The sequence below is a fragment of the Cryptotermes secundus genome, unplaced genomic scaffold (genome assembly GCF_002891405.2).
Source record: "Cryptotermes secundus unplaced genomic scaffold, Csec_1.0 scaffold441, whole genome shotgun sequence".
NCBI classification, from domain to species: Eukaryota; Metazoa; Arthropoda; class Insecta; order Blattodea; family Kalotermitidae; genus Cryptotermes; species Cryptotermes secundus.
The window spans coordinates 663,460-690,010 of record NW_019727400.1 but is presented as its reverse complement, the minus strand read 5'-3'; the positions used below and the strand labels follow the sequence as shown (position 1 = coordinate 690,010).

The following is a 26,551-nucleotide window of genomic DNA, read 5'->3' as shown; positions in this document are numbered from 1 at the left end:
CCAGCGAGAGGAGGTGGCTGGTTCCTAGCCTGGATGCGATACGTTCCTCCGAAACGTCTGTTCACACAAGATCTGCACGGCACCACATACCAGAAGACGGCATTCTTCATTTCAGTTTATTAATCTTACACAGTCGGTAGGAATCCTTGGACGGGGGATCAGCACGTCGTAAAGCCGCTACTTAAATACAGAATAAATGTACATAGACTATGCTTCAAGTGGGATTCGAACACACGATCCCAGTGTTCGGCGAGTGAAGACATTTCTTGCCTTTTTTTATTGATAGTAGGGTGGGACTAAGTCCCTTGTACTGCGGCCACTTCTGGTCTATTGTACCAGCCCCAGATGATAGGTGAGGGGGATTGTGGAGCAATTGGTGGAATGAAGATTGGCAGGGGAAACCGAAATACTCGGAGAAAAACTGCCCCAGCTCCACTTTGTCCACCACAAGACCCACTTGACCAGACCGGGGATCGAACCCGGGCCGCCGCGATGGGAAGCCAGCGACTAACCGCTTGAGCTATGGCGCGGCCTTGTGATCACCAGATGTGGTTACACATCGGAAGCAGCACAGCAGTTTCCACCAACAAATTTTACTCACCTGATGATGGTCAATGTCAGTCGAAACATGTAGTGAAATGTACAAAAATGTTTAAATAAGATTTAGAAGGACGAGTTGCAAGTGGGACAGCGAACCAGTCACATCTGTCAAATAATAATGCTTCCTTTCTCTCTATTGTGTTCTATTATTCACGTTTCAATCACTTCTCTATTGTACAGTATGTATAACAGAAGCTTTAAGAACCAAGGTTACGAACTGTATCATGTAGTTTATTGGAGATCTCATAAAAATTGCAATTGGAAACTTAAAACTGGTGTCATTCAACAAATAACTGCACTCAAAACAACGTAACACTACCTCCGTACTAACTCACAACAAAAGCCTTAAGTTTGTTTGCGAGTGCTTATAATTCAAGGCGGTATGCAGCTCTGCATATGCTGTTTCTGCGCATGTCACAGTGGACTGCCGTGTCTGATTGTTCTAGTGTGGAAAATGATCATTGGAATAACATGGATTCAAATTACAACAATGCCGGTGCTATTAATGTTGTGTTATTGTCTCGTCACGAGTGGCTTTGCCTTCTTGCGCCGATCATTAGTGGCACTAGCAATCCGCGGACTTTGCAACTCTCGTGTGTGTCCAATTTATACTGGCGCCCGCTTTCCGATTGTCATGGTTTCCCCAACACCGCCAGATGCTGCCATAATACGTTTCTGTGAACACATTCTTTCTCTCTTCCTTCTTTTCTTTCCTCTCTCTTTCACCAATCCTCCTTTCTTTCATTCCTTCTTCCTCCGTGTCCATCATCCTTTCAATAAATGCATATCTTACGAATTTTGCGGGGGCACGCGGTAGCGTAGTTCGTTGAGGCACTATGCTACAAGCCGGAAGGTCGCGGGTTCAATTCCAGACGAGGTCATTTTTTTTTTTTTAATTTACCTAATACTGCCAGCCACACTATGGCCCTGGGGTCGACTCAGCCTCTAACAGAAATGAATACCAGAAATCTTCCTGGTGGCGTAAGACTGACCTCACCGCCATCTGTCAGCCGTTTATCTAGAAAATGTGGGAGCCTCGACGTCTCACAAACCTATGGGCTACCATGGCCTGTTACAGGGATAGCTCGGCGCATAAGGCTGACAACCTCACCGCCATCTGTGAGCCGACTGTCTAAAAAATGTGGAAACATCGACGTCTCACAACCCTATGGGCTTCCACGACCTATTACAGGGATAGTTTTACTTTTTATTTTTAAGAATTTTGTTTCTTAATTATGCCTTATTTATTTAACGACGCGTTCAAACGTCATATTTAGTGAAGAGTTCTATATTCTGGGTAATAACGTCGTGTAGTCCGTTAGAAATCAACAGACGTTTCGGAGGAACATGTCGCCTTCGAGCTACAGACAGGGTCTCTATGTCATGCAAGAAACCAGAATAAACCAGGTAGCAAAGGAGACAAAGCCCTGAAGAAGGATGCGGCATGTTCCTCCGAAATGTTTATTCATTTTCAATAGACTTCTTCATATCCCAGAAGATATAACTCCTTATGGCCACCGTTGCGGGCACCTCAAACCCATCATATTGTGCAATGTTAGGATTACCAGCGACATAGTAACATTAGAAGAGGCAGTAGCTTGAGGTGAGGCAGTATTCGGCTTCTGCTTGGAAGGGCTACGAAAAATTAAAGCAAGGCCCTCAGCTAGAACAGCCGACCTGTGATCTGAACCTGAGATCTGTCAGACAGGTAGCAGGAGTTTCCTGAAAAGCATTAATTATTTGCTCGCGACTTAGCATTTCAGCAACATCATATTGTCACGTAGCATGTGTGACTATAGACGGGGTTTGAATTGCTGAAGATATTTATTGGCAACTTGCAGATCGTAGCTACAAATAGCTATAACATTATCGCTGATTTCCACAATCTACAAATCACTGAAAGCTAAGTCTTCTCAATTAGTAGTTTCCTAGTAAAGGATCTTAACAATGAAGATTCTCCAGCTTCTATGATCACGTCGTTACTCTCCGGCGAATGTCCCGCAACTGAAATGAACTCAGCTGGCCTTGGGTCCTCGCTCCATAGCTTCGGGGAAGGACCCAAAGGAAAACAGCCTCCAACAATTTGTTTCTATCGTTATTATGTTCGGTAGCCTAGCGATAGCCCGGATGATGTTGACGTGCCTAACGGCCGTTATCAGTTCCTTCTCGCGATCATTGCATAGCAACGGTACTACACTCCACAATATGATTCGCGTCGCTTCAATACTGGTAACTCGGTCGAGAGATAGTAGAAAAGGCAAAGCTCCTGACCGTTAGCTGAGAAATATTTGAATGTTGTATAACTGGAGAAAGTGCGATACAGATTCATATATACAGCGTAAACAAATAAATTCCGTGGCTTATAGTCCGCAAGCGAACTATACCGACCGAGCGACCGTAGCTTGACGGCGAAGTTAGTGCCAACTTTTGAGGATAGAGGGTGTCGCGTGGTCAGAGCGACTGCGAAATGTAAGGTATAGCCATCCCTGCTCTTAAATAAGTACCAAGCCATGAAGACGCATGGCGCAGTTCTAGCGTTCTTGATATCGGCACTAGATAGAAGCGAGTAGTCAGCTTCATGCCCCTGCCGCTTTACTCCCAGAGGTAAAGAGCCCATTTTATTCATTAAATATGAGGTTGGATGGGCCCCAGAGGTGGTCTGAACGCCGTGGAGAAGAGATAAATAAGTTTTCCCTGCCGTGAACCGAACCCCAGCCGTCCAGTCCGTAGCCTGTCGCTATACCGACTGAGCTACGCCGACTCCTACACACAAGGAAACTCAAGTTTACATAAACCAGAAATTTTCGGATTTAACTAAGAGAATGTTTGACTCCAGGCCAGGAGGAAAAAGAGAAATTGGAAGCCGTAAGCAGAGATGGTTGGATAATGTGGACCAGCAGGGAGGAAAGGGTGAAGCTAGGCATTACGCGAGGAAGAGCCTAAGACGCCACTGAAGAGCAGATGGTGATGACCAAACCAGAAACTTCAGAAGACGTCTGAAAAATTAAAGCTAATCTCTAGGTGATCAGCAAACAGATCCGGATAGCAGAGATTTTATATATAGGCTCTGCTTTACAGGTTCAAGACAGTGACTATCCTTATTTTTTTATTGCTAGTGGGGTGGGACTACGTCCCTTGTACTGCGGCAACTTCTGGCCTATTGTACCAGCCCCAGATGATAGGTGAGGGTGATTGTGGAGCAATTGGTGGAATGAAGATTGGCAAGGGAAACCGAAGTACCCGGAGAAAACCTGCCCCAGCGAAACTTTGTCCATCACAAATCCCATTTGACCAGACCTGGGATCGAACCCGGGTCGCCGCGGTGGGAAGCCAGCGACTAACCGCTTGAGCTATGTCGCGGCCGTCGACTGTCTTTACTAAGTCTCTTTTGTCCTGCTTCTTAGTCACCCCACGTGACTACCGAAAAAGTACGTTAGTATAGGCCACTAGAACATTTTTCTTCGGCACATAAAAGTTATCTTGCATTGATCCTTTAAAGTCTGAATTTATTATAATTAGTATATAACAATTCAGTTCGTACCTCACAGGAAACACATTGTCTTCGCTACAAAGACCAACCGGTTAATATTGTGCAAGAAAAGAGTCGCTGTTTATTGTGAGAACCATATGGAACATATAAATATATTCTGTGGGCAGAATGTAGAGTTTTAGTATGTTAAAGCAGGTGGTACATATAGTAACCACTGGGCTTTAAAGAGTTAATCATCCTAACAACCGACAATATAGGTCTCTAGTCTAATCTACTGGCAATGTTGTCAAATAAACTATAAATAAAAGACATTTATAAAATTTATACTCCATGCCTCCTCAGTTCGTAAAATGAGTCTGTTATTTAACATACTACTTTCTTAACAGGTTAGCCTCAGAGCCACTTATTATGAAGTTAGGTATATGAATACTTTTCATAAGATGTCTTCTGTGAAATTTGTGATGCGGTAAATCACAAAAATCATTGGTTTACTGCCTTTTAAAATGGAGCAGGAAAGAACAATTTCAGAAGAATCCTTTCATACCAATAAATATTCTGACTAAAAGAGTCTGAGGAGTGGATATTAAACGAACAGACCGTTACCTTAGGATGTCCTGCCTACCTGCCTATACATACGTTGTTTATATGACAACGGGCAATATGCGACATAGGCCTAAGTCACCGCATTGTTATCGTATCTTCTTAGCCAACTCTGGGAACATGTAAAGGGTGCCCAAATGTTCTTTTACGCCAGAAAATTTATAGAGACCAACAATCCATTATTCTTTTCGGATTCTTCAGAATAATTTTCCTCAAATTATTGAATTATGCAATGGAGTCTTTTCGAGCAATCAGTGGTGCCTGTATGGGGACAGTACGCGACGTTTCGTAGAGTGTCTTCTCTCTGACACGTGATGAATGTCAATCTCCGATGGTGTAGACGGACAGAGTGACCGAAACGGTGTATAGTAACTCAATATAACATGACTAATAACTAATATTTTATTGCTTATAATAATTGTGGAGGTTGAAGTGGACAGGGAATGCATGTAGCATATTGGTGGGTAAAGAAGGAAAGAGACTACTAGGAAGACCAAGACGTAGGTGGGTGGACAATATTAAAATGGATCTTAGAGAGACAGGATGGGATGGTATGGATTGAATTGATCTGGCTAAGGATTAGTGACCAATGAAGGGCTCTTGTGAACACGGTAATGAACATTCGAGTTGCATAAAATACTGGTAAGTTCTTGAGTAGCTGCACAATTGGCAGCTTCTCGAGAAGGGCTCCGCTCCATGAGTGAGTGAGTGATATAATAATAATAATAGTGTAAGCTTCAAGTTATTGTAATGGAATAGCGTAATAAACAATTCAGAATGCAAAATATTTATTAACAAATTACGTAGATGCTTATATTTGGTTAAACATCGACTAACATTTTTAACCGGTTAGCATACAATACTTTGACGGCCGCAGCACCTTCACCCGTACAGCTTACATTGGCGAATTTATCGCTTGTGAAATACTATAGGAAGATTCTCGAAATAACTTGCTTATTATGTAAGTTTTGAGGCGATACGTTCTTCCGAAACGTCGGCCAAAACGAAGAATACACGGCGTCTAAACCCAGAAGACGACTTTCTTCAACTTGCTTATTGCTTAACAATATCGTGAATTTGTTCGACTCCACTAACTAAGATAAAGATTGTTTGCTTGTTATAACAGGGCCTTCAATACAGCGCGTCATCCTGCCCCCCACAATGCAGCTACAACCACTATCCCGCTAATGAATGAAGTACTTATCCTCACTCCCTCTCTCGCACAATCCAGATTTAGATATCGGTATAAGGATTTTGATGAAATCCGATACCAGAGTCTTAAGCCAGAATTTGTCGAGACATTAAAATTCGGATTAAAATCGGATAATTGTAATGGATACATTATGAGGAACTACATATTTCTTTTATTGCTAGTGGGGTGGGACTAGGTCCCCTGTACTGCGGCCACTTCTGGCCTATTGTACCAGCCCCAGATGATAGGTGAGGATGATTGTGGAGCAATTCGTGGAATGAAGATTGGCAGGGGAAACCGAAGTACTCGGAGAAAACCTGCCCCAGCGCCACTTTGTCCATCACAAATCCCACTTGACCAGACCCGGGATCGAACCCGGGCCTCCGCGATGGGAAGCCAGCGACTAACCGCTTGAGCTATGGCGCGGCCTGAGGAACTACATAAACCATTACCTGAGCGAAACGTGTTTCCAAAGAGAAATATGAAATTTAACTTTCATATCCGAAAGGCTTTCCAGATAGTTAAGGAATGGAACAGAACGCATCGGAAATATTGCGCTATGAGTGAATTTCCTGACTTGTTATATGAGTCTTACTTTCGAAGTGGACTTATGATTTCATGGCAATGTATACATTCCACTGCCGAAAAAAAAAACTGTTAAGTGAATCTGGTGGTAGCTCGCTTCTACTTTCATTTCTATGGAGTTCATTTTAGCTAAGTATGATTTAATTTCGAAGTTATCATGGAATTATTTAGTTAATTGTTTTATTTTAATTTTTCCATGAAATTATTTGTCTAATTAAAATTGATTTTCGAGTTTTCCATGGAAATATGTAACTGAAGACTTAATTTTGAGATTGAGTTACGCGAGCAGGGATAGCTCAGTCGGTATAGCGACTGGCTATGGGCTGGACTACCGAGGGGTAGGATCAAGAATTTTCATTTCTCTACGACGTCTAGACCAGCTTTGGGGTCCACCCAACATCCTACCCAATGGATACCGGGGGCTCTTTCTCCGGGGTTAGAGCCGCCGGGTCATGAAGCTGTCCACTCAACTCCAGTTAGTGCCGAGGTCAAGAAAATGTGGACCTATACAACCGCTCCCCCATACGTCTTCATGGTGTAATGCTTAATTAGTTAAGCACAGGGACAACTTTACGTATTTTTACCTTACTGAGTTAGGTAACGGATTGCGTTCCAGTTTCCAGCTTTCCGTGAAGATATTTAAGCTACGTACTACTTACTTATAAGTCCTCTTTAACATTTCACGAGATGCTAAATAAACGAAGTGATTATACATGTTGGACATCCTATATTATGACTCCCTCACAGAGTTTCCTGTACCTTTCGTGCTGATAATGGCATGCCAGTCTCTCTACAAACATGAAACCTTTACGAATGCGCCTTCTTCTCTTTCATCATCATCATCATCATCATCATCATCATCATAGCCATTGCATAAATTTCTCAGTTCAGTAGCAATCGGACCTATTTAGTTAAACAAAGGAATGACTGGGCACCCCTATATTTATATATATAATATTACTAAATTGACAATTTGTTGACAAGTTTATGGACACTCGTAGAATTACAGTTGTCAACAAGTACTTCGGAATCACACATTAGCTCTGGTTTTTAAACTGTCCTCCGGGTCTACTGTCTACTGTTTCGCTTTATGGAGAATGTGTTACGTTAGAGAGTCAGCCGTATCACAGAGGCGTAGAGTCTCATTTTATAGTAATCGTTAGGCTGCCTGAGAACTTTCTAACAACTGTTTAATAGTATGAAAATAAAAGTACAGAATGTATGTCCAGTTTCTTTAAAAATTCCATTACAGGCATGCATGTCTAGATATAATGAAGTTGTCAAGTCATGCGGTATAATATTCAAGAATTAATTTTAGAACAAAAAAAAATAATTATCTACAGTCCTTTGGACCTTGGCCCCTTTTTCAGTTTCTTAATCCTTCGCACAGTGGGTAGGACTCCTTGGACGGAGGATCAGCCCGTCGCAAGGCCGCTATCTACACAGAGAACAACACAAATACAGAATAAAAGCACATATACATCCATGCCCTGAGTGGGATTCGAACCCACGATCCCAGTGTTCGAGCGGGCAAAGACAGTTCATGCCTTAGGCTACTGAGATCGGCATACTAAGTTACGTAAGAAATAATTTTACGAATAATAAGTTACGTTGTTCTGGATTTATCTGTATAGGCATATGTAAGTTAATATGGTAAAACTATCCCTGCGCTTAATTAGTCAAACGTGTGTGTGTGTGGGGAGGGGGGGGTTGAAATATAGTTCCACCATTGTTTACCTCGGTACTAGATGAAGTTGAGTGGTCAGCTTCACGCTTCTGCCGCTTTATCCCATGAGAAACAGCCCGCGGTATCCAATGCGTGGAAGGGAGGATGGGACCTAGAATCGCTCTGGACGCTATGGAGAACAGAAGATTCTTGACCCTACCGGGATTCGAATCCCAGCCCCTCAGCCGTCCAGTCCGTAGCTACACGGATAATCTCCTTTTAATTTTCTCCTGACTGAAATTTTGATTTGTTAATGTCGTTCTGAAATATTTCAACTGTGTCACATTTTTAAACCATCCAGCCAATAGCCTTGTCAATATGCCGACTGCTGAAGAAACTTTCCTCCAAGCTGTAGTGGACAAAGGAGTGCTCAGGTTAGTTCGAGTGGCCGTGAGAAGTTTCCGATTCATTGCGTAGGAATAAACGTCTTTTCATTAAGAGAGTCACCCGTGCGTATGTTGCCTGGGCAATCTCGACCCCTCAGTTCCAAAACCTTCTTCCTTCTTAATTATTTGCCTGGTCAGAAATCAAGAAAATCGATACTCCCACCTACTCACCCCTGCTTCTTTTGCTTTAAGTCTGTGTTTGGTTCGGAAACGAGTCCCGGGAACAACTTACGTCAGTTCATCTTCAAATACTTGAATCCAATATGGTAAGGCTCGCTAGAATTATGAAGGAGATCTAGAATTTGTAATAATTCAATTCGTGTTTATTTACATGCGAACTTAACAGCACAGAGGCCAATTATAAAGTTAGCACGAATAGATAGAAATACACAAAAATAATTAAAGAACAGAATACAAAATATGATAATCTGTATTAATTACACAGCGAGCTTGAATATAGATACGGAAACAAACGCACACAGACAAAGCCACAGTGTGACTGCGAAGAACAATTCAAGTTTCAAATAGAGCAGTATACAATAATAATAATAATAATAATTGACTTGCGTTCTGAACTCAACAGTCTTGTGCTATTACAGAGCCTGAACGAATACAAAATAGAAACAGCACAAAAATACGGAAAAAAAAACAAACAAACAAGAAAAAAGTGAAATAAATTAATGTTCTCTAAATTTAAATATAAGTTATTAACAATAATAGTAACAATACAACGACTTTTTATAGTGTTTGCCAAAAACTTTGATCTTTTTGAAGCGAACATTAATATACGTAGGTAAGTCAATAAGTTAGTTACAAATGGATATAGAACTTAAACAAATAAGAGTACTGATTTGAAAAATGCTTTTATTTCTCTACATAATCTCCTTGTATATTGAGGCACTTGTCCCATCGTTTCACAAGCCCCTGAAAACCAGCATCATAAAATTCTCTGGGCTGCTGTCGGAAACAGGCGGTGACTTCCCTTCTACGGCTTCATCGTCGGGAAAATGTTCAGCCGAAAGATGATGTTTAAGAGGGCCGAACAAACGGAAGTCGCTTGGAGCAAGGTCGGGGCTACAGCTGTAGAATGGGAAGTCATCGCTTGGTTCTGACAGCAGCCCAAAGAATTTTATGGTGCTAGGTTTCAGGGGCTTGTGAACCGATGGGACAAGAGCCTCAGTGTACAGGGAGATTATGTTGAGAAATAAAAGCACTTTTCAAATCGCTACCCTTATTTGTTTAAATTTTATATTCATTTGTAACTTTGGGGGCAAGCGGTAGCGTAGTTGGTTGAGGGGCTATGCTACAAGTCGGAAGGTCGCGGGTTTAAGTCCCGATAAGGTCATTAGATTTTTTCAATTGACCTAATCCTTCCATTTGCACTATGGCCCTGCGGTCGACTCAGCCTCTAACAGAAATGAGTGCCAGGAATTAATTACATAATTTTCCTGGGGAGGAAAGCGCGGCCGGCGCCGCCATCTTTGAGCCGATTGTCTAGGTAATGTGGGAGCCTCGACGTCTCACAACCCTATGGGCCTTCACGGCCTGGTACAGTGACAGCTTTACTTACGTTACTATCTATTTGTAACCTACTTATTGACTTACCTACGTACATCAGAAATAAAAGAAGTTGAACATGAAGATAAAATTTTCTTGTAATTAATTAAGCACCATTTCATGAAGACGTGTGAGGGAGTGGAGATATAGCTACAACTTTCTTGGTCTCGGCGCTAGATTGAGGTGTGGTCAGCTTCACGCCCCGGCAACTTTGCTCCAGGGAAAGAGCCTCCGTTACCCATTTGAGAGGGGGCTGGGTGGGTCATAGAGCCGGTCTGGATGCTGTGGAGTACAGAAATATGTCTTGCCCCTACAAGGAATTGAACCAAAGCTATCAAGCCGTAGTTCGTAAATATTCCGACTGCGCTATCCTGGCTCTATTCTTCTTCTTCTCCTTCTCCTCCCACTTGGAGCATAGGGCATCCGCGAAACGTTTGGTTTCACTTCAGTTTCTTAATCTTAGACAGTCGGTAGGACTCCTTGGACTGGAGTTCAGCCCGACGCAAGGCTGCTACCTAACACAAACATAAAATAAAGGCGGAGAAACATCCATGCCCTGAGTGGCATTCGAACTAACGATCCCAGCTTTCGAGCGAACGAAAACATTTCATGTCCTAGATCACGCGGCCACCGCGATCGGCTCCTGGTTCTGTAGTGCGGGAAAAGAAAGATACGTATATACAAATATGTAACTTGTGGTGTACTTTACAGCACCAAACTTTTACGTAAGGTACTACATGAAGACACAAATTTTGATTAGGATTCCTGGGGAACTTGAGACAAATAAATGCGAGAACACTTGACTTCTCGAACTGAGTATCGACCAGTCGAATCGATGGAAATTCGTTTCTTTCCGCGACCCAATAAACCATCCTGCAGGGAAGCAGAAACATCTGAAACGATAAGTTCACATGACTAAATCAAAAATACTTTCGCCTTTCGGATTCATGCAGCTGTAAAGACACCGTTGCCATGGAAACGCCAAAATGGACAACAGACCACTGGCAAGAAAACGGCTCAGGTCTGTTAAACGATTTTAAAGATTAACTCATGTGATGAAGCCGGCTGAAGCAGCAAAGTTTCTGATTTCTTATTAGGAAGGTGCGCCGTTCGAATCTCGAGAGGGAGGCGGAAAATCCTGTGTCGCGTCGGGTAGATTACTGCTAGCCGTCGTCAGGATAATCACTCCTGGTTCCAAGTCCTGCAGGACTCATGACCATATTTTAGTGTCTCGCGACTGTGGGATTTATTTAGCTTTCGTCACTTCGTTCAGTCCCTCAAGAGCGAATGTTGGGATAATAATTTAGAGCAGGCCACGATCGTTTCCTTGCAGATCCTTATTGCTTAAATTCTTCCGAACATATGACGTATGTTGTCTCAGATAGTGTGTGTGTGTGTGTGGTGTCGTTAAATAACCTGCTAATCCAGACGTTAAAAAGCAATCAAGAAAGAGACAGCAAGAAGTTTTGGAAACAACTAAGCTCCTATTTTCTTTTGATAAGAAATAGACCGCATATGAAACTAAAAATATATCGGCGAGCAAACAGACATACAGACAGCAAGCCGATCTCATAAACCTCCAAAAACATTGGGTGGGTGAGATACAAAAAGATAAAAACAGACGGACAGACAGCAAGATGATGTCATAAGCGTCCTTTTATTTTTTAAAATAAGGAAAGTACACTAAGAAACAAGGAAAACAAACTACAAAAGAAACAAAGAAAAGAAGAAATAAAGAATTATACAGAAGTTAAAGTGAACTGACATGGAAACAACGGTTTTTTAACTAAGTATTAAATAACTCCATAGAGCAAAGAACGTCTTAAGAAAATAAAAGATGAGGCCGCTTCGCCCCTGGGCGTACACTGGCCCCAAAACCCGCCTGGGTCACAATGGTGGAGAAAATGACTACTGCCGGGGATCAAACCTCGATCCAGCGTGTAGCCGATGACTATACTAACCACCTACAATAAAAATTCGCTTAGGGGGGCGGGAGTCCAACTGGGCCCACTCTGCACGGCGGCCACTTATTGGCCTATTGTAGCCTGCCCCGGGTGATTATGATGATGGAGAATTTGGTGGAATGAAGATTGGTAGGGGAAACCGAAGTACTCGGAGAAAACCCGCCCCAGCGCCACTTTGTCTACCACAGATACCACATGACCAGACTCGGGATCGAACCCGGGCCGCCGCGGTGGGAAGACAGCGACTAACCGCTTGAGATATGGCGCGGCCAACCACCTGCAATAACTTGTTTGTTGGTCGAGTACATTTTACAGGCTTATTAGATAACATGTCTCTGACATTAAGGGAGGAACATAGACTGAGGGTGTTTGAGAACAGGGTGTTGAGGAGAATATTTGGACCGAAGAGGGATGAAGTGATAGGAGGTTGGAGAAAAACTGCATAATGAGGAACTTCATAACTTGTACTCTTCTCCAAGTATAATTAGAATGATCAAGCAAAGGAGGATGAGATTGGCAGGGCATGTAACGCGAATGGGGGAGAAGAGGAATGCATATAGGATTTTAGTGGGAAAGCCAGAAGGAAAGAGATCACTGGGAAGACCATGGCGTAGGTGGTTGGACAATATTAAAATGGATCTTAGAGAGATAAGATAGGATGTTATGGATTAGATTGATCTGGCTCAGGATAGAGACCAGTGGAGGGCTCTTGTGAACACGGTAATGAACCTTCGGGTTCCATAAAATGCTGGGAAATTGAGTAGCTGCAGGATTTGCGGCTCCTCAAGAAGGGCTCAGCTCCATAAATAAGTAATTTGATACATTTAACGGGGACTATTGCAGTTAAATTATCAAATTGTGAATCCTATTTGTAAGTAAATTAAATTTGATCGTTTATAACACTCTTTTTAAGAGAGCAGAGAGCGGTGGAGTGCCAAGTGCCAAGGGGGGGGGGGGATGTGGTGATGTGCGTTCATTAATCATAATTTGGACAGAGAAGTAAACAAAGGAGAAGTGAGCTGTGTAGAAGCAGGCTTAATGAAATAGCACTCAGCCATTGTAGCTAATGTTGTAGCCACATTAGCTAGGTCATTTCCTGACGGCGACTAGTGATGACTGATTATTGTGTATTGTTCCCGTAACATAAGCTACAGTTTATGTGATTATGCGCGTCATCTCACGCAAAACAAATGCAACTTACCGAATCATGTTCATGGCTTATAACTTACATCAAATAAAATTAATTAACATCTAACGCTCTAGTCTCTTCTGATCATTACACTGTAGCGTGTATAGCCGTTGCTATGCAACGGCCACGAGATGTCTGATATATCAGGGCTGTTTCTGGGAAACGGCTCGGCTCGGTAAACACATTCCTGTTGCTAGACAGCAGATTTGTAATAATGAAATATTTGGACTACAATGATAAAGCTGTGTTTTCTACGTGGTCCGTGCCGAGATGTTATAAGAAAGGGACAAAGCCAGTTGATAGTTCAGTTCTGTATGGAAGTCGGTGAAGACAGGACTTAAGAGCGTGAAGCTAAAGAATTTTCACTGTTTGAAGCCGTTGCCAAGGAACGGCCTGTGAAGTCACAGCAGGCTGGAAAAGGCTTAGCGGGTGCTGTCGTAATTTGCGAATTGTGGCGCTGTAATCTCTTGTAGTTCCGAGTCCTGTGTATGTGTGTTCAATAAATCCATTCACCAATAAAACCCCGTCTATCGTCACACACAATACGTGATAATACTTAGGGGTTGGCCTACGTTTACAAGCATCCGTATAGATACTGAAGTGCAAGGCGTACTTTGCTGCAGTTGTATAAAAACAAGACAAAGGTGCTGTGTGCTGAATTAATGGCCGAGTGGAGGTGTAGATCCATGTATTCTTGACTTTGATACTAGTTGGAGGTGAGTGGTCAGCTTTGAACCCCGACCGCTTTACTCCCGGGGAAAAAGCCCCCTTTACCCTTTGGATAGGAGGTTGGGTGGACCCCAGAGCCGGTCTGGAATGTTGTTATGCACATTAGCAGTAAATATAACAATTTTCCGAAGGAACTTGTGGCCTCCATATTCTCTGAAGAGAGACGCAGCATTTCCTCCGAAATATCGCGTAACATCCACGTAAACCATAATCTAAAGTTTCTATCCACCATTTCTTCTCGACTGGATCAAGGTAATAATATCTGTTGAAGGGTAGTTCCATAAACTGTATAAACTGTATCACTTTCCCCACCCACCTGTTACCTCCTTCCTCTCAAGTACAATTATCTTCAAGGGTAATAACATTTGAAATGTGACGCTGTGTGGCCTGGTAGTAATTAACTGACGTTTCGGAGGAAATTACGACCTCCATCTTCAGGGTTGTTTAGTTAGCCAAGCATAAAAATGACTGCTTTGTCACTTGCTGCTTCCTAGCTAGGCTCACACTTTGACCTCCGAAAATTCGGTAGTCTGAGTCTTATGTTACGACCGAAGGTCATTCGGGTTTGTTGATTTGAGGCGCTTTCTCTGCCGAGAGGACGTGTCTGTCGTTTACAATTACATCGTAGTGCTGGCACTCGGCAACCCCGTCATTTTTGAGTCCGAGTCCCGTGGGACTCGCGACCATATTCTGCTGTCTCAGATTCGCGACTTCCATTTTCGTCGCCTCGTATGACTCGCAAGGCTACGGTGGAGGTATTCGACACCGCCTCCACCGAACCGCACAGAAAACACCAATTCCAACTGTTATATTGTTGGGTGACGTCGCTATCCTCGCCGACCGGAAAGAAAATACCGTGTCTGTTGCGTGTACAATTGTTGTTAGTTGACGAGTTGTTTACTGTGCCGTAACCTAGTAACGACTCTCCCTTCTGTTATATTGTCACAATACAGTACCTCATACGGAGAGCTGGGGTTCGTTTCTCGGCATAGGCAAGATATCTTTCTCTGCTTTATAGTGTCCAGACCGGCTCTGGGGCCCACCCAGCTTCTCACCCAATGACTACCCATGGCTCATTCCCCGGAAATAAAGCGTCAGAGTCATGTAACTGACCACTCACCTCCATCTAGTGCTGAGGTCAAGAATGGTGGAGCTTTCCCTCCAACATCCCCATACGTATTCATGGCATAGTGTTTAATTAATTAACAGATGGACAATTTTACGGTACCTAGGAAATAACCTAGGTGTTCTGTGAAATAGCCGGTCACAAAGGCCGCGCGGTCTAAGGCATAAACTGTCTTCGCTCGCTCGAACGCTGGAATCGTGGCTTCGAGTCCCACCCAAGTTATGGAAATCTGTGTGCGTTTATTCTGTCCGTGCAACTACATAAACTTAGTAGGGGCTACGCTCAGGTCCGCTCTAAAACATATAACTTGCATAACCAGAGAAATGCAACAAATAACCAACAGATCGCACCCCACAACATAGCGGGAAATACATAAATGTAACAACGCCATTCAGCATACCAACGTGTCTGCTGAAGTTCGCACGCAACCTAACACAACTTCTATCTTGATATTTTAAATATAAATTTTTATGGTTATGTTTTCATATCATTTATATCATATATCATTTAATATTTTACTCATTTTTATTATTTTTTACCTTTTTAAATATTGTGAATATATTCCCAAGATATATTTGCTACAACACATCAATCTGTTAACAAATACAGATCCGTATTTTACCCAATGCGTTTAATTACTTGAGATATGTTCATTTAAGGCCTGATGATGACCAAACTGTGGTCGAAACATGTAGCATAGTTATATTTGTATATCTCCATTGACGATATTTCCATTCCATTCGTTGTATTGTTTTGACGATTATAATACAAATAAGAATCAAACGTTTATTCTGTGCAGGTAGCGGCTTTGTGTCGGGCTGATCCCCCGTCCAAGGAGTCGCACCGTCTGTATAAAAATGATAACGAAACTGAAGAATAGGCCAGAGCCCAACAAAGGGCTGCAGAGCGATTAATGAATGAATGAAATGAATGAATGATGAATGATGAATGGGGTCAGACATTTATCGATAACGTATCTACCGCGTTTCAGAGAAGTTCGTGGAGACGACAACTACGTCTTCGTCCGTGGCGAGTAGCTCTCCTGAGCCGACGACGCCACGACCAAGCAAAGAAGATGAACTAGAAGAAGAGGGTCGTGAGAGTCCTCCAGAGATATCGTCGTCTACGTCAGACTGCAGCGCGGGACATTCGGGCGGTCGAGGAGGCAAAAAGTCGCCCCCAACGTCACCATCGCCGCCAAAGAATCCGCTGCTACAGGAACGCTTCAGCTGCGAGGAACTGCGCCATGTTGTCTGTCACCTCGAGACCAAGGACTTGTGGGACAAGTTCAATGAGCTGGGCACCGAAATGATCATCACAAAATCAGGAAGGTCAGTGCATTAATTCTCTTCTACAGATGAGATCTAAAAGTTTGTGACGATGGTAAATGGGTACAAATATTGCATTTCCGGACATCTAAAAGACCATTCTGTATTTATTTAGAAATGCAACTTTTTGGAGACTGCATTCTATCTCCGTCTTCAGGTAAAACCTACTCAGTTGATAGTTCTCTGATGCAAGTCCTCATACGTGTTGAGGGTTTAATATTGTAATGTTTTGTCTTAGCTCTCGCAGATGGTTTGTGCCGTGCTTGGCTTGTATACCCTATCTTGGTGCTGGTACAGGTGTCCGGAGATAGGGACTAGCTCTTATCGATTAGGCACAACTGAATACGTTTTACCCGAAGACGGAGACAGAATCCGGACTCCGAAACTTCGTGTTTTCAAAAATAATCATGACGGATTTTAGATAGAGACAAGACAATGGATAATGTTCAGAAACGAAATATTTGTATCTATTCTACAGTATTAGCCTTTTAGATAAGTGGTTACTATATATACCACCTCCTTTAACATATTAAAACTCTGCTTTCTGCCCACATAGTGTATCTGTGTGTTCCGTATGGTTCTCACATTAAACACTGACTGTTTACCTAAACAGCATTAACCGGTTTGGTTTTGTAGCGGAGATGTAATGTGTTTTCTGTGAGGTACGAACTGAATTCATATATATTAGGCGGAAGAAATTCAGTCTTTAAAGGATTAATATACTCCTTCGCAACTCAGAACGTAAATTAGTTCTAACCGTAAATTCAGTGCGTAATACTTAACAGAATGACATTCTTGAATATGCTTTCGTTCGATTAAACCCTAATGGAACCGACAATAATTATGGAAAGCCCAGGTAAAGCTCTATGTCAACGCATTTTATGCTTATGGATGAATTATCGCAGAATAATTATGCATCTGTGCAATGGGTTACATACAAATCAAACGCAATGTCACTTGCCGTCCATACGACTTGTAGGGAAAGTGTATGTGAGCATGAGGATACAGACGGCTTCCACAAATGTTCACTTGATGATTCTCAATATTTGATTGAAACACGTCATGATTTTTAAGAAATACAAACAATTAGTGGTTATAAATACTGTACCCACCCATGAGTGTTATATTGACGACTAATCAAACAATACGAAACTTAACACACACGATAGGGTACAAAGTATTATTTTTTGTTTTGTGTTGTATTAGTTGGATGTAGATGTATGTAGGAGGATAATATTAAAATAAATTTTACAGAAAGTAAAAAGGTAAAAGAAAAGAGAACTAAAACTATTTCTGTAACAGGCCGTGGGGGTCCATATGTTTGTGAGACGTCGAGACCCCCAAATTTTCTAAACAGTCCGCTCACAGAAATGCCAGTATTACACGCCGGCCACTCTTTACACCAAGGAAGATTCCTGGTATTCATTTCTGTTAGTGGCTAAGTTGACTCCAGTTTCACAGTGCGATCGGAAGGATTACGTCGATTGAAAAATTCCAATGACCTCATCGGGAACCGAACCCGCGACCTTCCGGATTGTAACACAGTGCCTCAACCAACTATGCTACTGCGTGCCCAGCCCATAGCCAGTCACTATACCGACTGAAGCTCTGATACTAATAGAAGGAAATATATTACATTCAGCATTGCGATAAAAGCGTTACATTTCAAAGGCAGTGAGCCGGTGTTAATGGCAGCTTCAAAGCGAAACAGCCGAGCTGAGTTATAACAAGAAGATCGTGCCAGGCTCCAGCAAAAGTCTTCATTCGCGCAATTATAGCCCACATTTAAGCAGCTGGAACGGACATTACCTCTTCTTGCGTAAGCCAATGGGACTTGCGGGGGCTTTCAAGGCGGTAAGAATTTACATCGTAGTTTCCGACGTTTCGAAGGACCCCGCTGCTTTAATATTCAGGAGAGAAAAGTTCTACATTTATAAGATAGAAATAAAAATATAGGCAACAGATCCTTATAAAATTTCATTAAATACATTTAAAACTACACGGGGTCATAAACCAGAAGAAGAAAGTTCTCTGCACTTGTAGCCTAATGTCGAATTTCATATTCAACACGATAACATCAAATGATCGGCAATCATTGAGACAGACACACCGCGTGAACGACATACGATAGGACGATAATATTAAATTGGATTTTACAAAAGTAGGGTGTGAATATGTGTAAAGTAAAAAGTAAAGCGATCCCTCTACCAGACCGCGAAGGTTGTGAGACTTTGAGGGTCCCACATTATCTAGACAATCGGCTCAAAGGTGGCGGTAAGGCTGTCAGCCTTACGCGCCGGCGTTTTGTACATCCGCAACATGTCTCAGTAGGCCTAAGCGTAGAAAGGATTATGATGATGATGATGATGATGATGACTATTTTAATACAGAGAATCTATTTTCTGTTTACCCTCCTTTACTTATGATTCTACTTGTGGCCAGTTTGTGCATTCTGTGTACACTTTGTCGACGATCGAGCCAATTCTTCAGGATTTATGACAGGAATATTCCTGTTGAGATAAACTTCACGAAACACAGCAAAACAACTGATCAAAATTATTACTCTATGGGTGTGTATGATATATACAGGGGGTCCAAAAAATATACTCACTCTTTGATAGTCAATATCTTTGGAACAATGTGACATGTAGTTACAATTCTTGCGCGGAGAGAGAGAAAGTCATTGTATGTGTTCGAAGTGACCACCATCAGCGGCTAAACAGCGTCGGTGCCGCCGAACTTCTGAGCGAACTACGGCTGTCAGTGTGTCCGGTGTGAAGGCTGTACACGACGCTTCGATGGTTTCTCGTAGCGAGTTCAGTGTAGCTGGCTTTTGTCGATAAACTTCATCCTTCAAGTTTCCCCATAGGTAGAAGTCGAGAGGTGTTAGGTCTGGAGACCGTGGTGGGTACTCAATAGCACCTCTTCGACCTATCCATCGTCCAGGTAGAGTGTCATCCAAGTACGCCCTGACATCTCGGTGGTAGTAAAGTGGAGCACCATCTTGTTGTAGGTAAAATCTCTCATCTAAAAACAGCTCTCGAATGGCAGGGAAAATCGATGCCTGAAGCATATCGAGATACACCACAGCACTGGAAGCTGGACTTGTTACTATCCGTGGTCGCCCAGATCTTTGCTTATGCACATCATGAACAGTACCGTCGGCTTCAAATTCATCCCGAATACGGGTAATTGTTCGACGTGTTGGTGGCTGAGTTCCAAACTCATTCTGCCATTGTTGTACCTCTTTAATGTTTTCGTACTTCCACTACCACTTCAATACAGCCTTGCGTTGCTCAAAGAACAACCTTTCAGCCATTGTTGCTGCTGTTTTCTGCTCGCAGCGTGCACGCGGCACGACATTCACGTGACTCATCTGAATTCGCCATCTGTTGAGAAAACATTACACTACACTACCGTGCAGGAATTGTAATTACATGTCATTTTGTTCCAAAGATATTGACTATCAAAGAGTGAGTATATTTTTTGGACCCCTCTGTATATATATAAACATACACACACACACACACACACACAAACACGTAAATTTTGTAAGCGTGAGTTTTATTATTGTCATTACCCAATTTATAGTCTCATAGCAACGAATTATTTAGAATTAACACGATTCTGTGGGTCACGGACGAATGAAAAATCTTTTCTTTGGTGTATCGTGTCTATTCTCTGAGTGTTGACAATATTTTGACGTGGATATATGAAGTGCAGAATACTATACTAAAGTTATAACTTAGTATTTGTGTGTGTTATTCGTGGGAGATAATGTTAAATGTCGGCCCCGACGTGTCATTCAATAACATGTAATGCTGGAATATATTACCGAAGAGAACAAGGAGGTTTAATAGTACGAAATATTGTAATACAAATAGTTAAAATTCACGTTGAATTTTCAACGGATGTTATACTACGATTAACAGAAAGCACTGACGGTCAGCTCAAATTTCGCGCAGTCTGCTATGTATTCGCAAGGTTCTGGGTTCATATCTCATACACAAACAATTATACTGAGGAATTCATGATCTTTCTCAGTATTTTAAACTAATACTGGAATTTTACCCCCAATGACATCATAATCAATTTCCTCCACTCATCCTATTACTGGACGCTAGACAACCTGTGTGAGGACACGCGGTAGCTTAGTTAATTGAGGCACTATGCTACAAGCCGGAAGGTCGCTGGTTCGATTCCCGATGAGGTTATTTGATTTTTCGATTTACCTAATCCTTCCAGCCGCACTGTGACCCTGAGGTGGACTCAGCCTCTAACAGAAATGAGTACCAGGAATCTTCCTGGGGGTAAAGGGGGACCGGTGCGTAAGGCTGACAACCTTACTGCCCTCTGTGAGCCGATTGTCTAGAGAACATGTGGAAGCCTCGACGTCTCACGACCCTACTGGCCTCCACGTCCTGCTACAAGGATAGCTTTAGATTTCACTGGCAGCGTGCTCAGAAAACCCACATTAGGTAAAACAGCGTAGAAATGAATTTGATTATTTTCCGTCAACAAGAATGTTATTTTTCAGTACATATTTTCCATCTATTATAGGTCAGACAAAAGAGTGAAATCGTCCGTTCACTTAATTATGTAATAAGCACCATATTATGGAAACGTATGGAGGAGTAGAGGTATAGCGCCACCATTCTTGACCTCGGCACTAGGTAGAGGTGAGTGGTTAGATTTATGCTCCTGACGCTGTTACCTCGGGTAAACAGCAGTAGGTACACGTTGAGTAGGAGGCTGGGTGCAGTAGAGAGCATTTTTACCCCAGCCGGGGATCGGTCCCCGAATATCCAGTCCGTAGTCTTGTAGCTACACTGACTGAGCTAGCCCTGCTCCGCCTATTAGACGTAATATACATGGTGTCCCGAAAAGAAAGGTCAATATTTTGGGAGGTCATAATATTTGTCATTCTAAGCACTCCTGGGACACTCTGTATAGCATTATATTGGCTTTCACTCTGTACTAACGGAGCTATAAACAGTTGGTAAAGAGAAATATTCGTTTAACGGAATCGCGTTTTAGACACGTAATATTATACTGAAAAGTAATTAATCAACTTATTTTATTAGATTGCGTTCAAGTTTTGAATCACGAAATATATACAGTCGCTCGTAAAGCAGCACCACGTGATGATGACTGTTCTTAGTCAATCATCAAATTAGAGACGGTGAGGTCTATGTTTATCACCAGCAGTAGCCTGCCAGATCCAAGTTAGGGCCACTACCTCATTTCCTCACCATGTAAATGTGAGCCAAAGAACATAAAATTCTCTAAACCCACACATATCAGCTCAAATGTTCTCAATGACATGTTATATTGCCTTCAAAAATAGTTCTCTCGTATACTTTGCTTTATTTTTTTTTAGTGACATCCAAATTGCAATTAAATGCTGGGTTAGTTTTTCGTAATTCCTCGTTTATTTTATTTGATCGACTTATTCAACAACACTGTAAATATCTCAGGCTATACGGCGTCTATGCGTTGTCAAATGTTAGAAAAATTAATTGGTAAGGATGTGGAAGGAAACAGCAGTGGCTCGATTTCAATGCTGTCCCAGAATTTGACTGGAGAACTCAAGAAATTGACTAGAAATCTCAGGTAGGGTATTAGGTGTACTGGTCGAGATTCAAAGAGGAGGCCTCCTGAATATATTTTATAAAATTTACTGTAAGAGCAAATTTGCTCCTGATTTATTTAAAATCTCGATCCAATTTCAGAAGAGAGTATTTACCCTATTCCTTCTAAATGTACGTGTATATAAGAATTCAGTCCATACCTCACAGGAAACACGTTACGTCTCCGCTACAAAGCCCTATCGGTTAATGCTGTTTATTGTGAGAACCGTACGGAACACACAGTTGCACTCTGTAGGCAGAATATGGAATTTTAGTGTGTTTAAGCAGGTGGTACATATAGTAACCATGGGACTTCAAAGGATTAACACAATATTAATAAATTTATGCTCGGTGTTTTGTATTTGTTTCTGCTTCTAATATCGCATTTGAATTGCATGGAAACTAAATTTCGTGCAGCCCCCATGTTCGTGTTATTGACTGTAAGGAATTAGAAAAGTGCGAAATGAAATGTTCTCTGAACGGGTTATTTTCCTACAAAATTTCTTGTAAATCTGTAAATTTATTAAATATTTATGAGTAAGTCTGACACTTCTCATGATAACTTACACGTATCTTTACTTATTAATTTGAGCTGAAGACACCGCATTTACGTATAACTCAACACGGGTTGCATTTACAGGCGTATTATATTTTATTTACTTATTTATTCTTGGCTTATTTTACAGAGCCTTCAATTGCTATTAGGCCTATATAGAGCTGAATGACAAGATGAAATTTTATCATCAGTGCGTCGCAGAACTGTGTCGGCGCATGCGCTGATACAGCGGGCCTCAGCACGAATAAAGACGTTTCAGGAGCACAATCAGTGATATAACGCACTTCTTTCAAAATATTAATTGCAGCATAGTCCTCTTACTGGATATATTATTCATATTACGCATTGAAAAGGCAGTAGAAGTGTTAGTGGTATTTACCTAGAGAGAACGAAGAAAACCACGAGAATATTAATCCGTAAATTTCTGGGCTGAGAATAATATTTTTGCAAACAAGTTTAAAAGATGGAATTTGAGGTATTTATGGGGGTCACAATTTAGATTGTACTCTTCTGGGATGTGACACGGCATAGTCTTGTGTATGTTTACTGTCGTTTCGGATATACTTTTGTTTCCATCTTCAGGATAGATGACTGATGACGGTGGAGGTTGCAGATTTGTGTGCAACACTGTCAAAGTCCTGACATACTACACACTCAATTTACGCAGGACACAGTATAAATAAATAATTATTTTGATGTAAGGCTTCAAGTTTACTATCCTCTGAGACTCCAACAGGAAGTCTCACTGTATGTTATACGTAGTATAAACTCTAGTACTATTAATTTCCACTGCTTTTTCCTTAATCATTTCGAGTTCTATACGTTATCGATTGATGCGTCGAGGCCAACGTTTAACAATATCTCACACGAATAACGTGTAGAAATAATCAATCCTGAACCGTCCCCTTTACGTAGGATACTGCATTTCACATACCTGCATCAAAATAATTTCAACACTCACAGAATAGACACGATACACTGAAACGATAAACTACTCACTACTTCGTGACCTACTACATGAATTATATTCATGCAATGTGTTAAGGTTTGACAGTTTGTTGTTACGTGAATCCGAAATTGTGTAATGACAATGATAAGTTTCACAGCCACAAAGCATTGTTGTGTAAACAAAAAGATCTGTTGACCTTTCAAGACCCGGGTCAGATTTGTGGCTCAAAGATTTCGTAGATAAAGCGTCAGAGTTCTGTTTGCCGTCTTCTGTTACTCTCTTTCTCTTCTCCTTCTCTGCCTTTTCCTAATCCGCATTTAAGATCTCTTCTTCCAATTCATCACCCATCATCTTGCTTTCTTTTCCTTCATACTTCATCATTTTATTTATTTCCTTCTTCGTCTTTCATCTTCACTGTCTTCTTTTTGTTCTCATCCGTCTCTTCCTTCTGTTTCTCCTTTTCATCGTCCATCAACACTGTTTTTCTTCTTCCCTTCCCCCTCCACCACCATTCCTTGATATTTTTCTTATTACTTCCTTTATTCTTTATATAACTTTATATTCTCCTTTGTCTCCCGCTTCGCTCCTCTTTCTCTTTGTTCAGTTTCGAAATCGGACAACTGTGCTTTCAGGTTCTCACAGCTGTGGCTACGAAAATTAGTATCTTCTGGGATTTAATGCCATGTATTTCGGTAGGAGTCCGCCGACATTTCGGAATAACATATCAACTCCTCCTTCAAGACCAAAGACTAAACTAAGCACAGAACCAACAATAGCTAGCGACACACAGAACCAGAATTCTATCTAACTAGACGGCGTTCAAATCTAAAAGGTAGTATTGGTTACTGATTGTAAGATAAAAGCTTAAGTGTTGTCCAATTATGCGTGATACTCTGACGTATGTGGTACTTAATATACGGGCGCTAGTGCGACACTCAGTATGGTGAATATGGCGATTCCTTCGCGCTGGACAAATAAATAGTCCCTTTGTATAAGACTGTCAGGCAACCCACTGACGTGTTGATGAATGTCTGGGAAATGGGACCACAGGAATTGCGGGAAATGTCAAAGCATTTGTATTTTCAATTGATAGCTTGCTCTGTTATTTGTCGAGCACATGTGCCATATGTAGAATGTAATGGTTATTTCCACCTCTATACTAGTGATGTATGAAGCAAAAGGAAACATAGTCTTTATTGTAATAACTTTTTTGTCTTCAGTTCATTTATCTGCAAGTTCTGTTAGTTTTTTGTGCGCCAATCAATGCGGCGTGAATAGTGCGAAGCCTCACATTCAGTGAACTGACAACAATAGCATGGAAAACATCTGAACAGCGATTAAAATGTGGACTCTACTTCCAATAAAACATATTGCATTACTTCAAAATGAATTTTTACAGTTATTATTGTCACGGTTTGGGGAGTGACTATAGACGGGGTATGGATTGGTAAATGGATTTATTGACCACATACACACACGACTCGAAACTAAATTACAGCGCTACCGCCATTTTACACACTTTACAAATCATTACACGCTAAGCCTTCTCCAGCCAGCGGTGTTTTCAACAGCCGTTGTTTGGTAATGTCCATTAACAATGGACATTATTCAGCTTCTGTGCTCACTCGTTATGTCCGGCGGATATCCCAAAGCGCTATATCTTCACAGCTGACAACTGACAACTCCCAGGCTGGCGGCCATTTCACTTCAAACTCTAAGTCTTCTCTTCACAGGCTGATTTTAAACTAACAGACCCTCCTTCGTCAGAGAGGAGTCCTCACTTCGAATCACGTATTTGTCTACGGGAGAACAAAATTCTTGAGCATGGATCTCGAGGAGATTGTACTGGCGAAGGCCAGCAGCAATTTAACTGACCGAGCGAAGTTAGTCAATTTGAGGTCGGTGCCAGGGGGATATAAATCTAGAATTATTCGTACATTGTTAGCAGCCGATAACTGGCAAAAGTACGTAACAAACATAAGACATATGCGCTGTTGTTACAGTGATTTACTGTATATACTGTGCAAATTAATGAGACTGTTAGAACAATTTATACTTACTAGTTACAAGCGTTCAATAAATCCAACTACCAATCCAGTCACTAATACGTCACAATATCATCATGAGGAATATTAAGACTTCGCTAAAACCTCTGCAGTTCTGACAGCGTATTTCAGTGATTAACCAATCGTGTGCATCAGAGGAGAATTAGGTGCATGCGGCATGAAGGTTGTGCGGCCATTCCGTTCCATCAACTCATCTAACTACTGTCTCCCCTTCCCTGCTCCCCCGCCCCCCTCACCAAAATGCAGATCCAGAAACAGCTTCCATACGGAGATGACACCAGATGCTGTGTACGTCCCCTCTACTGCGAACCCTGGCGCCTCCCCCTCGGGGGCAGATTTATGCACTGGGGAGAGCGAACGTCTCATGCTGAAGTTGGAGGCAAGCAGCTCATTCATTAATGAGGTTTTGCAGCAGCAGTTCAAGCTGCGATGAGCGCAATTTGATTAAGAAGACTCTCGCTGTAGTTATGTCACAGATAGAGTGTCAACCGCAGAGATTCAGTGTAGGATAACATACATACACAGACTGCACCTCCTTTCAATTCTCAGCATTTCTTTATCTTGTGTCCCGTGATTTATTTTAGGTAAAAACCATGGATCCGCCGTGTAAGAAACTTTCTCAAAGAACTGTATTTATTCAATAACGTAATTTGAATATTATGTTAATTATTAGCTGATGTACCGGTCACAGTAGCCGAGCGGTCTGAGGCATGAACTGTCTTCGCTCGCTCTGAAGCCGGGATCGTGGGTTCGAATCCCACATAAGGCATGGATTTTAGCGTTTATTATGTGTTTGTGCTGTCCTGTGTTTAGGTAGAGACCTTGCGACGAGCTGATCACTGGTCCAAGGAGTCCTGCTCTCTGTAAAAATTTATCAT

The 26,551-nt window shown here is 41.8% G+C and overlaps 2 protein-coding genes across 2 annotated transcripts in view; one reads left to right on the top strand and one right to left on the bottom strand.

Annotated features, from left to right (window-relative positions):
• LOC111864694 (golgin subfamily A member 7) overlaps positions 1-26,551 on the bottom strand; it is a 405,703-nt gene that overhangs the window by 220,279 nt on the left and 158,873 nt on the right. The window lies entirely within an intron of this gene.
• The window catches only part of LOC111864693 (T-box transcription factor TBX20), a 96,049-nt gene that overhangs the window by 5,470 nt on the left and 64,028 nt on the right, over positions 1-26,551 (top strand). The window contains exon 2 of the mRNA XM_023852125.2: positions 16,136-16,475. Coding sequence (XP_023707893.1) covers positions 16,136-16,475 — 340 coding nt within the window. The remainder of the gene's footprint in view (positions 1-16,135; positions 16,476-26,551) is intronic.